Source organism: Galeopterus variegatus, unplaced genomic scaffold, assembly GCF_000696425.1.
Source record: "Galeopterus variegatus unplaced genomic scaffold, G_variegatus-3.0.2 Scaffold46, whole genome shotgun sequence".
NCBI classification, from domain to species: domain Eukaryota; kingdom Metazoa; phylum Chordata; class Mammalia; order Dermoptera; family Cynocephalidae; genus Galeopterus; species Galeopterus variegatus.
In genome coordinates this window covers 547,185-563,306 of record NW_007726157.1, presented here as the reverse complement: position 1 = coordinate 563,306, position 16,122 = coordinate 547,185, and the positions used below count along the sequence as shown (strand labels likewise).

The following is a 16,122-nucleotide window of genomic DNA, read 5'->3' as shown; positions in this document are numbered from 1 at the left end:
CTCCATTGATTGGAGCTTAGAGTGCACAGAAAGGACTAGTGCAGAAAGGGAGTTGGAGGGTTTGGCAGCATTGAGCTGCCTCAAGGTTCTTGGAAGCTGAAATAGATACAAAATGTAACCAGAGTGGTTTGGATTGTTATTAGCCAGTGTTAATCTCAAATTTTGAATTCCACACCATCCGTAAGACTAGTATTATTAATCTTACACTAGATCTTAAACACTAGAACTATTAGTCTAGTATTTAAGGGAGTGCTCTAAATTTCTGGGTCGGGACTCAGATATACATTATTAATACCTATTTCAATTCTGACCTTCTCATACCAAACCTTGCAAAACCTGGGGCGGAAAGAGATTGTTCAGGAAGTCACAGGAATATGGGCTGTATTTTACTTAATAAACAGAAAACAATATGGAAATTTATCACCCCTCTCGAATATTCATTTCAGAGAAACTTTTTATTATTCATTCATTTACTTTATAAGATCCAGGAGTGGGGAACCTCACTATATATGGTCCTGAGGATATAGTCTGAGTTTATAATACTTCCTATGCCTGCATTAGATTGATTAGAGCCTGGTCCAAATTAGGTCCTCAATAGATAAATCAATGAATGCATAATTTAAATTTTTCATGTTTATTTTTCCTGAGCTTTTACACTATATTACTTAATTCTAGCTTTGAATGATATTGTTAAAGAGTTTATTGCCATGGGAAGTTTGGTTGCACTGATTGCCACAAGTCAGTCTCAACATTCTCTACATCCTTTACTTGTTTCTGCCCAAGGAATTCACATATTTCAGTGTGTCCAGCATATTCAACCTCCTAATCAGGTAATATACTACTTGTAATGATGGTTGAAATATTTCCCTCTTTATAGAAGTTATTTTTTGATTTTATTAATGATTTATGGTTTTACACTTATGCTTCTATTAGCGATCTTTTTTTTTTTTTTTTTTTTTAAAGAAGATGACCAGTAAGGGGATCTTAACTCTTGACTTGGTGTTGTCAGCACCACGCTCTCCCAAGTGAGCTAACCAGCCATCCCTATATGGGATCTAAACCTGTGGCCTTCATGTTATCAGCACCACACTCTCCCAAGTGAGCCACAGGCTGGCCCCTATTAGTGATCTTAAGGATATTTAAAAGTCAACGTTTGGTGCATATTGTGCTAGATGTACAAATTATAGTTTATAACCATCTGAAATGTTACTATGTACTTTCCAAGGAGATGCCTTTTTCTAAAATAGTATTTCTTCTGAATGAGAAGAGCATTGAGAAATGCAGATAGGTGTCTTTTAAATTTTTGATGGAGTAAACAATATTTTCCACCAGCATATATGGGTGGTATTCCCTTTTGGGCACTCATGCAACTGAGGGTTTTAGTGGCAGTGAGCTGAAAGAAGTATATTCTGGGACAAGCAAGAATATTTTAAATTCTTGTTTAAAGTTCTCACCTAGAATCTACCCTAAATATAAATATTCAGATCCTGTGCTAATTAACTGTTACTAAAGATCAAAAGTATTGTACCTGTTATTAGGATAACAGAATGGTAGTGAGATTGGTCATTGAATATGTTTTTAGAAATAAGTTTTATGGGAACAAAACAATCCTCTTCAAGGGACCATATATTACTAGAAATGGTTTGTTTGGTTTTTTTTTTTTTTGAGAAAGTAATGGCATTTGTCAATGTGATTTTTTTTACAACTTCATTGAGGTGTAATTGAAGTACAACAAACTCACATATTTATAGTATACAATTTGATAAGTTTTAACGTATGTATATACCATGAAACCATCATCACAATTAAGGTAACAAACATTTCCATCACTCCCAGAAATTTACTTGTGTCCTTTTGCAATCAAACCCTCTCCCACTCCATCCCCTGACAACAATCTGCTTTCTGTCATATCAACCTGATTTTTCTTCAAATATATGTACTAAAATGTACAGTTGAATAAAATTAGAAATTTGAATTTTGTGTGTTTTCTTCAGGAACAAAGACGTGAAATTCTGCATAATGTAATAAAAAATAAATTGGACTGTGATATAAAAAAGTTCACTGATCTAGACCTGCAACATGTAGCTAAAGAAACTGAAGGGTTTGTGGCTAGAGATTTTACAGTGCTTGTGGATCGAGCCATACATTCTTGTCTCTCTCATCAGAGTATATCTACCAGGGAAGGTATGTTTTACTATTAAAACTCAAACTTGGAGTCTTCTTTCTATTGTGGTAAGGCAAGAATTAAATATGTATATTCCATTTTAGTATTTGAGTAAGCAGTTATTTGAGTAGAAAATTGGCATCTCTAGCTAAGATGATGGCATATTTTGAAAATTCACATGTTGAAATATGACTACCGAAAGAAGTTTTGTTTATTTTTAAACAGAATTAGTTTTAACAACGTTGGACTTCCAAAAGGCTCTCCAAGGATTTATTCCTGTGTCTCTACGAAATGTCAACCTACATAAACCTAGAGACCTGGGCTGGGATAAGATTGGTGGGTTACATGAAGTTCGGCAAATACTCATGGATACTATACAGCTACCAGCCAAGGTACTTTAAAAAAAAAAAAAAAAAAAAAACTCCCAGAAGAACCACTGAATCATTGGTTTTGGTTTTATGTGTTGGCTTGCCCAATCTCAGTTTGATTCAACAAGTATTTACTGAGTTATCAAATAAATGTCCAGCATTATTTTAGGTACTTTAACATATTTTTAAAATCTGTTTTGATATACTCCTTGCCCATAAAAAACTTATAATGGAAAGCTGGGGTTATATTTACAGTAAATACATTTTGATGTGAATTTCATAATTGTTCTGTTTTACTTGATTCATTCAGATTGTACTAAAGCAAGATGAACTGTCTGCTGGAATTTTTTTTTTTTTCCTTTTTGTCTTTTTTCGTGTCCAGCAACGGATCGCAACCCTCAGTGTCACGCCCGTACCGGACCGGGACCGGCAACGGGATCGCAACCCTCGGTGTTGCGGCCGCACCTCGCTCAGCCAGTGAGCGGGAACCGGTCTGTATGTGGGATCCGAACCCTCGGCGGGAGCGCTGCCGTGCTCCCAAGCAGCGCACTGTAGCAGTGCGCCACCGGGCCGGCCCTGTCTGCTGGAATTTGAACAGAAACAGATAGGAATAAGCTGGGAGGTGGAAGAGTCTTCTAGGTCCACAGGAGTAATGGATTAAGCCAGATTTCTAGGCTTTGGGTGTCAGTCATAGAAAGGCAGAGTTGGCAGGCAGCGTAGACCAAGCAGATGGCAGGATAAAGGAGGCAGATGTAGATGGTTCCTCAGAAGATCAGATGATAGAGTTTAGGAGGTAATGTGTTTGAATCAGAGACCTGAGAGAGAAGGATCATTGCATGAGATCAGGGACCCATGCAATGAGGTAAAGAAATGGATGAGTGAGGACCCTGGGTTACATGGGCCTGAATGCAACTCCTGGGAATGGTGGCCGTCAGGGCCTGGGACATATTGAGTGCATTGAGCCCATGACTGTGAGTTAAAGCCTGTGTGAGAAAACATGGGCATGGAAGTACTAGCCAGCAGGATCATGACCCCAGATGCCAGGGCTGGGCAGTAAGCATTAGAACCTGGATATGTGGGGACCATATGCAGAACTGCTGGCTTTGGGGCCTCTTTCAGATTAGAATGGAGGTAGAGATGAGTTGGAATTCTGTCAACAGTGGAACTAAATAGGCATACCTAATACAGTGGACCAGGATATTGCTGACAGTAGCTTGATGTTTGACTCACCTGTTCAAAAAGTTCTCTTCCGGGCTGGCCCGGTGGCGCACTGGATAAATGCGCCGCTTGGGAAGCGCGGCGGCGCTCCCGCCCGAGGGTTCAGATCCCACATACGGACCGGTTCCCGCTCACTGGCTGAGCGAGGCACGGGAGCAACACCGAGGGTTGCGATCCCGTTGCCGGACGAGGGTTGCGATCCCGTTGCCGGTCCCTGGTCCGGTACGGGGGCAACACTGAGGGTTGCGATCCGTTGCCGGACATGGAAAAAGACAAAAGACAAAAATAAAATAAAATAAAAGTTAAAAAAGTTAAAGGTAAAAATTAAAAAAAAAAAAAAAAAAAGTTCTCTTCCTCTCTGAGCAGTTGGTGATTTAGGAGGTAATTGAGAAACATTCAATCACTTGTTCAGCCTGGAGTCTTGGGAGATTGTACTTTGTTTGAATATATTTGAATGTACACAGCTATCACAGCTTGTCCTATGAACCATGCAAGTGGAAGGCAGTATACTTATTAAACGATTGGTTTTTATTATTTTAATGTAGTACTTTTTTTAATGTTTTAAAAAAAAGAGGAGAAATGGAAAGAAGTTCTGATGCATTTATATGCATTTTATATACAATGTTTTCTATGGTTCAGTTGGGAAAAATCTGTGGTAGTTCCTTTGAGTCCATTCTTTATTTTAATAGGAATTTTATTTTCTACAGTTGTGCTGTTAATAAAGGAAGATGGCAGTTATCACCATACTTTTTTTTTATTTCTTGATATTTAACTCCTGCTTAGTTCTTCCTGTTTAGATTTGAGTTCTTTTTTTATATGTTTTTGTATTTCTTAGTACCCAGAATTATTTGCAAACTTGCCAATACGACAAAGAACAGGAGTACTATTGTATGGTCCTCCCGGAACAGGAAAAACCTTACTAGCTGGGATAATTGCACGAGAGAGTGGAATGAATTTTATTAGTGTCAAGGTATGTTGTCCATTTATCTTTTTTCTTTTTTTTAATTGATGTGAAATTTACGTAACATATAATTAACCATTGTAGAGCATCCAATTAAGTGGCATATAGCACATTCACAGTGCTGTGCAGCCACCACATCTCTTTACTTTCAAAAAGTTTGCATCACCCCATACCAATTAAAGTATTCATTCCCCATTCTCCCTTCTCCTCATCCACTGGTAACTTCTAATCTGTTTTCTATCTCTATGGATTTGCCTGTTATGTGTATTTCATATAAAAGGAATCATGCAATATGTGACCTTTTGTTTAGTCCAGCACTCAATTTTTAAAAAATGTATTTAAGAGACATCCATTTAATCATATTAAAATTTTCCATGATTCGTTTAGACTTAGTAAAACACCAAAGTTATATTTTCTTTTTAGATAATTTATCTCAGCTGTCATTTTGTTTTACTTAATAGGGGCCGGAGTTACTCAGCAAATATATTGGAGCAAGTGAACAAGCTGTTCGGGATATTTTTGTTAGGTTGGTTGTCTATGAATGTTTTTAAGTAACTGACTTCATTATGATTTGTCAATGTGTTTTGGTCTTATTTCTTGAAGAACTGGTGTTTGAAACCTGTGATTTATGTGAATTATTAATAAACTAGAGGACAAGGATTCAGTTTTACCAAATACTACTTAAATATAAAACATTTTAGAACTTGATTTTTTTTTTTTTTGGTGGCTGGCCGGTACAGGGATCTGAACCCTTGACCTTGGTGTTATCACACCACACTCTAACCAACTGAGCTTACCGGCTAGCCCCCTAAATATTGAATTTTGGAACTATTTGGCTTTATATTTAAATTATAAATATTCCTTAAAATGGAATCATAAGCGGTTTTTCAGAGAAATCTGAGAGTGTCTTCTTATATGAAGCAAATAATTACCCCTAATTTATTTCTCATTTTTTTAAAGTTCTAAATTCTTTTTTCAATTCCTAATTTATCTCTTATAACTCAAGATTCCATGTGACCAATTTAATTAAAATAGAGTATAACTATTACTGCATTTATAAAAATACATTTGCATATGAATATAGAAGATAATATTTAAGGATGGAAATATTAAAATATGAGATTATGAAGAATTTGTAAATTAAAAAGTTTCTTTGTTCCATTCTTCTAAATATTTTGTTAAAAGTATGCAATTAAGAGAATATATGTAATATACATTTGCCATTTAAAGAAGAATAAAATGAACACTTATGTATCTACTACCCAGTTTAAAGAAATAGAACATTACCAGGAAAAAGCTTATTAGCCATTAAGACAGTCACTACATAATGACAAATGTTTTAATTCACCAAGAAGATATTATAATTCTAAAATAGTTTGTATCTAATAATAGAGTTCAAAACATTTAAGGCAAAATTTACAGAACGACAAGGAGAAACTGACAAATCTACCTTCATAGTAGGCTATTTTAACACAGTTGTCAGTAATTGTTAGATTGAGGCAAAAAAATTGTAAAGTTTAGAAGACATGAGCCACATAGTCACCAAGATTGATCTTACAAACATATTTAGAACATGGACCCAACAACTGTAGAATACATATTCTTTTCAAGCCCACTTGAACATTTTTTAAAATTGGCCACATATGAGACCATACATCATACATACAGCAATTGCAATAAATTTCAGTGAAATGGTATCATACAGACTATTCTCTTGCAAAACACAATTAAGTAAAAATAAGTAACAAAAGTTTAATCCCCCCCATACATTTAAATATTTTAGGCTGGTCAGGGTACAGTGGTGTTTACAACTAATTGATCACAACCAATTATAGATTTCTTTGTTCCTTCTCCACTCCCACTGCTTCATTTGACTAGCCTAAAACTATGAAATGTTGCAAAACTTATTTCAAGAAAAATTTATAGCCATAGTATTTAGAAAAGTAAAAAGTTTGAAAGTTGGGGCCGGCCCGTGGCTCACTTGGGAGAGTGTGGTGCTGATAACACCAAGGCCACGGGTTCGGATCCCATATAGGGATGGCCAGTTAGCTCACTTGGCAGAGCATGGTGCTGACAACACCAGGTCAAGGGTTAAGATCCCCTTACCGGTCATCTTTAAAAAAAAAGTTTGAAAGTTAATCACTTACATATCCATCTCATGAAATTAGGAAAAATATAGATACAAATAAACAAAAAAGATAAAAAGGTAAATGATAAGGAACAAAATTTAATGAAATAGAAAATTCAATAGTGAGGTTCACAAAGCCAAAAGTTATTTTTTGAAAGCCTAGTACAATTGATAGATCTGCAACAAGTTTGACCGAGAAGAAAGAAAGCATAAATGAACAATGTTAGGGATAAAAAGGAAGACATGACTAAAAATATACCAGAAATGTAAAAGATAATAAGAGAATATTATGAAAAACTTTATGCCAGTTTATTTGAAAACTTAGGTGACATAGACAAAAATATAATTGACCAAGATTGAGCAAAGAAGAAACAAAAACTTAATAGTCCTGTAACTGTAGGGAAAAATTGAGTCACTAATTAAAAAATCTTTACAGAAATCAAACATCAGACTCAGTATTAGTTTTCTAGGAGAGTTTTGCCAAACATTTAAGGAGAAGATCCTTTCGGTCTGTCTTCAGCCCCAGAAGATATCTGTTATTTGCCATGCATTTAATGAGATATCTGTTGGTTTTTTCAATCATCATAACAGGTATTTTTTATTAGGGGCTATTCTGCAGACATCTAGTCCACCTGTTGCCAGAGATGGAATTGATGTTCTCTTTTGAATTAAAATAAAACTAGTTAATAAATTAATAAAATTAGAAGTCAAAGTTCAAGTTGAAAAAACATAAAATAAGTAACTAAAATATATTTTACAGAGAACCCTTACAAAGTAATATGAAAATAATGAGCTTGCCAAATTTTGAATGAGCAAAAGAAAGGAATCAGCATTTCACAAAAGAAGTAAAGTGGCCAATAGGCATATATAAAAATGGTTACTTGTAGTAGGAATCAAAATGTTCCACTTATTGACAGAGACTTGGGATTTTTTTTTTTTTTCCTTTTTGTCTTTTTTCGTGACCGGCAACGGATCGCAACCCTCGGCATCGCTCAGCCAGTGAGTGGCCGGTCTGTATGTGGGATCCGAACCCTCAGCGGGAGCGCCACCGCGCTTCCCAAGCAGTGCACTATAGCAGTGCGCCACCGGGTCGGCCCGAGACTTGGGATTTTGTTTAGTCCCTATTAGTCCATCCAGAAGGCATGGGTCTTAGATACTGTGACCTCTCTAAGACCAGTTTACTGAAAATGTGGATAATTACATAGGCCTTGCTTTCTTTAAGGTTTTGTTGTGAAAATTAAGATAAATACATAAATACGTGTGTACATATGTATATGAAATTACTTTGCAAACTCTGAAGCCCTATTCAAATATGAAATGTTCTTTGTTTTTCCCAGAGCACAGGCTGCAAAGCCCTGCATTATTTTCTTTGATGAATTTGAATCCATTGCTCCCCAACGAGGTCATGATAATACAGGAGTTACAGACCGAGTAGTTAACCAGTTGCTGACTCAGCTGGATGGAGTAGAAAGCTTACAGGGTAATAATTATAAATACAAAAATATATTGTCATAACAAAGTTTCACCAAGTTTTAGTAAAAAAAAATGTTTTCCTCCCCCCAGGTGTTTATGTATTGGCTGCTACTAGTCGCCCTGACTTGATTGACCCTGCCCTGCTTAGGCCTGGTCGACTAGATAAATGTGTATACTGTCCTCCTCCTGATCAGGTGACAATTTCATATCTAGACTCCAAAACCCAACAAATGCTACACTCTTTCCTTGTGAACTTTACTTCTGCCAGGTAATAGCAATTGTCCTTAGAAGACCAGCTTTCTTAGGCAAAGGCTTTAGTCACTGTTTGCTCAAAGCATGAAAAGGTTCTGAATTAGATGCAAAGCCTGTCTTTGGCCCAGCCATTTCCACGCAAGTCTAAAAACTTTATAATCGTTCAGTGGATTGGAAAAAAACACAAGAAACCTGAAATATTACATGTCCATGTTCTGTGTTCAAAGATCACACACCTCATTATTCTGTCAAAAAACTCTGATATAGAATCAAGCATATGAATAGTAAGCATGCAAGCAGGTTACATAAAGAAATGGTCTTTCAACTGTTCTAAGTCCTGTGTTGTTCCAACTCTTGTTCTCAAATTTTAAAACTAGTGAATAAATGAATGAAAGAACAGATAGATGAATAGTCAAAGGTATAAAATATCTGAATATATGTTTTAGGTTATTCTAATTTTCCTTTTGAAATACTTTCTTGGCACACTTGCCCAAATCTAGAAAATAAGCACTGCTTGAATAAGAAATTATTTACATTGAACAGTTAAGAATGTTGATTTTCATTTTACTACCTATGTTCCTTCTGTTTGGGAAGAAGTTCCAAGGAAAATAGATATTAGACTGGTGGTACATTTCTCAATTTACTTGTAAAGCTAATTATTAATTATAAAAAGTTAATCTGTCATAAGATGTACAATTTAAGATAATATTTAATTTTATTTTTTATTTTTAAATCAATTTGTTTTTCTCCCTTAAGGTGTCACGTCTTGAAATTTTAAATGTTCTTAGTGACTCTCTGCCTCTGGCAAATGATGTTGACCTTCAGCATGTGGCATCAGTAACTGACTCCTTTACTGGAGCTGATCTGAAAGCTTTACTTTACAATGCCCAATTAGAGGCCTTACATGGAAGGTTGCTCTCATGTGGACTGCAGGTAAGTTATATGAGATCGTTATTATGATGTTTTTATGAGGGATAAAAGCAGTTCAATATTTCAACCTTAAAAAATACTGTATTTAACAGCTTTGGTAAAACCGTATAGAAATTTAAATTTACTTTTAGTTGAATGTTCCATACTTGGAATATAGGTTTTGCAGAGAATGTGTTTCTTTAACATTACCTTGATATTGACAAGAATATGCTGGTGTTTGGAAGGAAATTATTTAAATTGGTTTATCATGAATTACATAATATAAACAAAAAACAACTGGGGTTTTTAGCTTGTTTTGTACTTAAATTTTTTTAAAAAATAATCAAAGTTGTTATTTATTTTGAAGCTCAAATTGTACCAGTCTGGCCAATAGTAGCCCATTTTGGATGGCTCCTGCATCCTTATGATATGTCCTCATCGTTCTTTGATCACTTCCTTACTTCCCAATAACAATATGTTCTTAATTTATCTTGTACTTTCCGTAGAATCGGTCTTTTCTCTAATGATAGTAATTTGACTTTTTTTATTGCAGTAGATAATTTGAACATTGCTACATCATAAACTTTACCATACATTTCCTATGAAGAGTTTTTCTGTATACTCTTCTCCCCCACACTTCATTGGAAATTTTTTTGCAGGATCTAAAGTTTCTAAATCAGATACTCCCAAGTTTGTGCTATTTATTTTGGCAAGCTATTGAAGTTCTTTTACAACCTTCCTTCACTACCAAAAAAAGATATTTGTAAAACACTCAATAATGAGAAAACACTCTATAATATGGTTGATTCAAAATTGGAGTAGAAAAATATGAACGGAAAGGCAGAAACATAAAAATAACACCCAAAGGCCTGAGTCCTAGCTTTGTTACAGACTTTTTGGGGGGATAGTTGGCAAATTATTTACACATTCCATCTTTTCTTTCCTTATTTTAATAGTTAAAATTTTACTATGTGCCTCAAAATCATTAGAGAATTAATAAGAGCTTTTTGAAAAATGCCTCTAGTCTGTTTGTATTGCTCTATTAGAAAGTTATCTATGTTATTATTTATTTTTGAGTTGTGGATTATTTAGATCTTTCCAACTGGTTGTCCTTTTGTGTATTACAGGATGGAAGTTCCAGCTCTGATAGTGACCTAAGTCTGTCTTCAATGGTCTTTCTTAACCACAGCAGTGGTTCTGATGATTCAGCTGGAGATGGAGAATGTGGCTTAGATCAGTCCCTTGTTTCTCTAGAAATGTCTGAGATCCTTCCAGATGAATCAAAATTCAATATGTACCGGCTGTACTTCGGAAGCTCTTATGAATCAGAACTTGGAAATGGAACCTCTTCTGATTTGGTATCTTGTGCAGTCGTTACACAGTTCTGAAACATAAAACTGTATGTTGGTGTAAAGTAGGACAGTGATCTATCTCTTAACCAGTCCCACATATTCCTTCTGGTTGGGTGGTTCTTCAGGAAAATAGTCGGTTTTTTTTACTTTAGCTAGTAATTTTCATGCCTTGTTAAGATCTCTACTTTAAGGCAGAGCAGGGAGCGGGGGGAACTCAAAGTAGCAAGTGGTTGTGATTACCCTTTGGTTTCTTTCAGGTTTATCTCTCTTCATTAGTGGATCTTAGTAGCAGTCCCATTTTATTATAAACTTAAATTCTATTATCGTAGAACAGTTGAGGATAACTAGAACATTGATACAATAATTTCAAAAATTCCTGACAACAAAATGTTATCTAAGCACAGTGAAAAGTAGTAATAATGTTTCAACTGGAAAGTGTTTAGTTTAAATGTGGGCAGTATCATTGTTTTTCTACTTAAAGTAGAATTTAGGGCCGGCCTGGTGGCGCACTGCTACAGTGCGCCGCTTGGGAGCACGGCGGCGCTCCCGCCGAGGGTTCGGATCCCACATACAGACCGGCCACTCACTGGCTGAGCGAGGTGCGGACACAACACCGAGGGTTGCGATCCCGTTGCCGGTCCCAGTCCGGTACGGGCGCAACACTGAGGGTTGCGATCCGTTGCCGGTCACGAAAAAAGACAAAAAAAAGGAAAAAAAAAAAATATATAGAATTTAACATATATCCCCCCCAAATTAATAGTGGTTCACTGTTACTTTATGGGTACACGTAACACTTTGATGTGTTATATTTGTCTTGTTTTTTGTACATCTGCTATATTAATTCAAGTTTTTAAAAATATAAGTGACCCATTTTTATTCCCAAGAATAGTAATGTGTTGTTTAAATTCTAGTCTTTAATTCTGTTTTCTATTTCTTAACTTCTATCTAGAAATGTTCCATAACCTTATTAATATGAATTTGCTGAAAACTGAGAGGAAGGCTCATTTGGAACCTATCCTTGGGCATTATTGTGTTGGATTTAAGTAACAAAGCATAAAAAAGAAAACCTGTGTTATGGCCGTTTTTACTCCATGGTGATTCTACAATATAAATATCAGTGAACCTTTAAAGAATATGAACATCTTTTAAATTTGCTTAACTTCAGTTAATTAAAATGTAATGTTATCTATGGTAAGGATTTATTGCTTAAAAATTTTAATTTTTATCTTTAGTAAATTTACATTGTTTTTTTATCTCTTTCTTTTTTTCTCCCTCCTGCTCCTTCCTTACGATACTTAACCATGCAGAGCTCACAGTGTCTCTCTGCACCAAGCTCCATGACTCAAGATTTGCCTGGAGTTCCTGGGAAAGATCAGTTGTTTTCACAACCTCCAGTGTTCAGATCAGCTTCACAAGAGAGTTACCAAGAACTTACACAAGAACAACGAGATCAACTGAGAGCAGATATCAGTATCATCAAAGGCAGATACCGAAGCCAAAGTGGAGTATGGCTTTTTCCCCCCATTATAATTGTTAAAACTTCTTAAAAATTGCTTTCCCTTTTTTGATATGTATTTCTTTCACTTGTAAATGACCTATATTTATAAACAAGAGACTGAAATACAACTCAAATGGTTATGCCCTTCCTTGCTTTCAAACAGTTTTTAGTTATCTTATAAGAAAGGGAGTGTATAGTCTTCTGAAACCAATAAAAAGAAATTAACAGTGGACTGCTGCTTTTTTCATCATGTCCCTAACTTTCTGTCGATTTCCTTTTTTTTATTTAAGGAGGATGAATCCCTTAACCAACCAGGACCAATCAAAACCAGTCTGGCTATCAGTCAGTCACATTTGATGACTGCACTCAGTTACACAAGACCATCCATTAGTGAAGATGACTGGAAAAATTTTGCTGAGCTGTAAGTAACAGATTCTGATTTGGTAGTATAGATATATTATTACAGGTTACATAGTTACTCACTTAAACTTTTAAAGTTTTTGTTTAAAATCAAAAATAATATTTTGAATATTTAAAAGCCAATTCAGAAAATGTGTGTGGTAGCTATGCATTTAAACACCCCAAAACTTCAGTAGAGAAATTAAAATTGAATTTTCATTAACCAATTCATTTGATTATATTTGAATTATTTATAATGAACTAATTTAATTTTAGTAACTTTGAAGAAATAAGAAAAAGAGGAAAAATAAAAGCTCAAAATGGTCATAATATTTAGTTTGCAAAATTTGTTGTGAAAAAATACACCTGCAGGGCTGGCTGTTTAGCCCAGCTGGTTAGACTGTGGTGTTTTAACATCAATGTCGAGGGTTCAGATCCCGACACAGGCCAGCTGCCTAAAAGATAAATATATATGGCTGTTTTGCTTTCAAAATAACTTATATTTTATTAATCTCAAGAACATTTAAATACATTCAAATTTATTTACTTGTAGACTATGTTTAGGATACATTTGGATTTAAAGGCTTCTTGCAGTGGACTCTGTGATACCCTATGGGTCTGAGATACATGGACTAGAAACCATTCTAAGTCAGTGATTCAATATAATTCAATTCAAGAAATATTCCTGGTCTTTAGAAGCTGCAACTTTCTTCAGTTTTGCAGAACTCTGGGATGTGTGTGTGTGTACGCATGCATACTCTATATATACTTATTGTAGAAAAATCAGAAAACAAAGATAAGGAAAAATAAGGAAACAAATTTCCCTTAATCCCACCCCTTCCCAAAGAATATTTGTTTCTATACTTATGTATTTTTTTTACTAAAATAAGAACACTCTGTTCATATTGCTATGCAGCAGTCCCCCTTTCATCCATCCACACATCTTGAACATTCTTTCACATTTTAAATACGTTACTTCATTATTGTTTTTAATGTCATTTTATAGTATAGCTATGCCACACTATACAATTTTTGGACATTTAAATTTCTTCCAGGTTTTCACTATTATAAGCAGTGTGCCAATGAATATTCTTGTAGCTGAATGTTTGCATGTATCCTTAATTATTTCACTGGGATAGAAGTAGAATTGTTGCATCACAGGGCACTCACATTTTTTAAGGCTTTTGAAATATATTGTCAAATATATTGCCAAATATATTGCCTTCCAGAAATATCATACAATACATATTTCAAACAGCAATGGATGAGAGTGCTAGTTCTATGCCCTCACTAACATTGAATATTGCAGTGTTTTTCTAACCTTGGCCAATGTGATTGGACAAAAATTAGAACTTGTTTAACAATTTATATTTCTTTGATTAAAACTATAGAAGTTATAATTTTTTAATATTATGCATTAACATTTGTATTTTGTCTTTTCTAACTTGGCTCTTTATACCCTTTGCTCTTTTTCCTACTGGAGTGCAACTTTTGAAAATTTATTTGCAAGAACTCTCCTTAATTTCCATTACAAATATTTTTTTCTGTTCCAAACATTTTGTTATTTTTCCTTTGTTTCTTCAAATATAATTGTTTGCAAATAATTCGTTATATTTTGTTTTGTAATAAAGTAATACATAAAAGTGTTTACATGTATTAAATATTATCTCTCATTTTTTTAAGGTATGAAAGCTTTCAAAATCCAAAGAAGAGAAGAAATCAAAGTGGAACAATGTTTCGACCTGGACAAAAAGTAACTTTAGCATAAAATATACTTCTGACTTTGGGGGAGAGGGGTGGCTTGTCCCCCTGTCCCTATGTTGTAACAGTAAAAAATGATGCCTGTAAATTTCTTTTTAGTTTAACAAATGTGGTTTATCTATAAAATCATAGATTGGTCAATGCTGTGATTATGTAATGATTAGGATTACTTGAGATTAATACTGTAGAATAAATTAGGATATTCATAAGAGATTCTGTATTTTATTTCCTATAAATCTATATTAAATCCTTAATGAAATAATATTCTCCAAATGCAGGGACTAATTTATTTCTCCTTTGAAGAAAAGATAATAAAGAATGTAATTACATAAATTTCTTGGAACTCACAATTGCATATTCAACATCTTTCTACCATTTGACAAATTTTATGCTTAGCGACTTCTTGATTGTTTTGGAAATAAAATATTCTCTTATCTACTGAGTCAATTTTCTTATATCAGAAAACGTGGAGTTGAACACAATTAAAATAAATTTAATTATCCTCTCAACCAGAAATGAGATCATATCCCTCTAATATACTATATCCACCTCCAAGTCCAGGGTCTTTGAATGATGTCCATTCCTCTCCTAGTTCCAGCATGATTTTATCTTGATATTCTCTAATCTCTGCACTTGTAGTAGATTGAATTGTCTCCCCAAAACTCACTAAAGCTTGAATTGTGTCCCCCAAGTTTTATGTATTAGAAACACTCAGGTCCCACTGCGACTGTTAAGAGGATGGGAAATCCTATTATGGTAATTGAAAGATGGGGCCTTGAAGAGGAGATGAGACTGTAGGACCATGCCTTAGTGGATGGATTAAAAATGGTGGTCATGGGCATGGTTCTCAAGGCTTTAAAAGGACTGAGCATGAGGAACTGTCTCTCTCTGCTTCCATCGTCTTTCAATGTGATATCTCTGGGTCACTATCACCACCACCAGATGGACTTTGGACTTCCCAGCCTCAGAAACGGTAAGCAATAAATTTTGTGTTCTTTAAAATCATCCAGTTTCATGTGTTTCGTTATAAGCAACAGAAATGGACTAATACAGTACTAAACTGTAAAGTCAGTCACTATCAGTACAAAGTATGTATCTACTATGTAACTCTGTCAGAAAAGGAAAAAGGAGAAAATTAATTAAATAAACAAATAAATACATGAGGCAGCAGTGAAGGATGTACAGGCAGCCACCATTGCTCTTTTGCAGCTAATCATGAAGCCGTGGCTGTTCTATGACTCACTGCATCTTCCTCTAACTTGCAGCTAGTGCTTCAGTGGATTAGAGTCCTTTTCTAGGTGGGATGGCCTGAAACTTTCATTCCCATCTGAGCCTTTCTTAGGCCTGCCTAAGGTTGCAGAAGTCTTCCATGAAATATGACTGTTTTATTTGGTCAGCATAGTCCGCAAGTTTTCATCCAGACTTTTACCTAATTATATGAGGGTATTTCAAAAAGTTCATGGAGGGCCAGCCCGGTGGCGCACTGGATAGTGCGCCGCTTGGGAAGCGCGGCGGCGCTCCCGCCGAGGGTTCGGATCCCACATACAGACCGGTTCCTGCTCACTGGCTGAGCGAGGCGCGGGAGCAATGCCGAGGGTTGCGATCCCGTTGCCGGTCCCCGGTCCGGTACGGGGGCAAC

The 16,122-nt window shown here is 35.3% G+C and overlaps 1 protein-coding gene across 1 annotated transcript in view; it reads left to right on the top strand.

Annotated features, from left to right (window-relative positions):
• The window catches only part of PEX1 (peroxisomal biogenesis factor 1), a 37,652-nt gene extending 22,727 nt beyond the window's left edge, over nucleotides 1-14,925 (top strand). The window contains exons 13-24 of the mRNA XM_008572244.1: nucleotides 676-830; nucleotides 1,995-2,184; nucleotides 2,390-2,556; nucleotides 4,586-4,720; nucleotides 5,173-5,237; nucleotides 8,177-8,319; nucleotides 8,403-8,506; nucleotides 9,321-9,497; nucleotides 10,601-10,831; nucleotides 12,133-12,330; nucleotides 12,614-12,744; nucleotides 14,406-14,925. Coding sequence (XP_008570466.1) covers nucleotides 676-830; nucleotides 1,995-2,184; nucleotides 2,390-2,556; nucleotides 4,586-4,720; nucleotides 5,173-5,237; nucleotides 8,177-8,319; nucleotides 8,403-8,506; nucleotides 9,321-9,497; nucleotides 10,601-10,831; nucleotides 12,133-12,330; nucleotides 12,614-12,744; nucleotides 14,406-14,490 — 1,781 coding nt within the window. The 3' untranslated portion in view covers nucleotides 14,491-14,925. The remainder of the gene's footprint in view (nucleotides 1-675; nucleotides 831-1,994; nucleotides 2,185-2,389; nucleotides 2,557-4,585; nucleotides 4,721-5,172; nucleotides 5,238-8,176; nucleotides 8,320-8,402; nucleotides 8,507-9,320; nucleotides 9,498-10,600; nucleotides 10,832-12,132; nucleotides 12,331-12,613; nucleotides 12,745-14,405) is intronic.
• The last annotated feature ends 1,197 nt before the right edge of the window (nucleotides 14,926-16,122 follow it).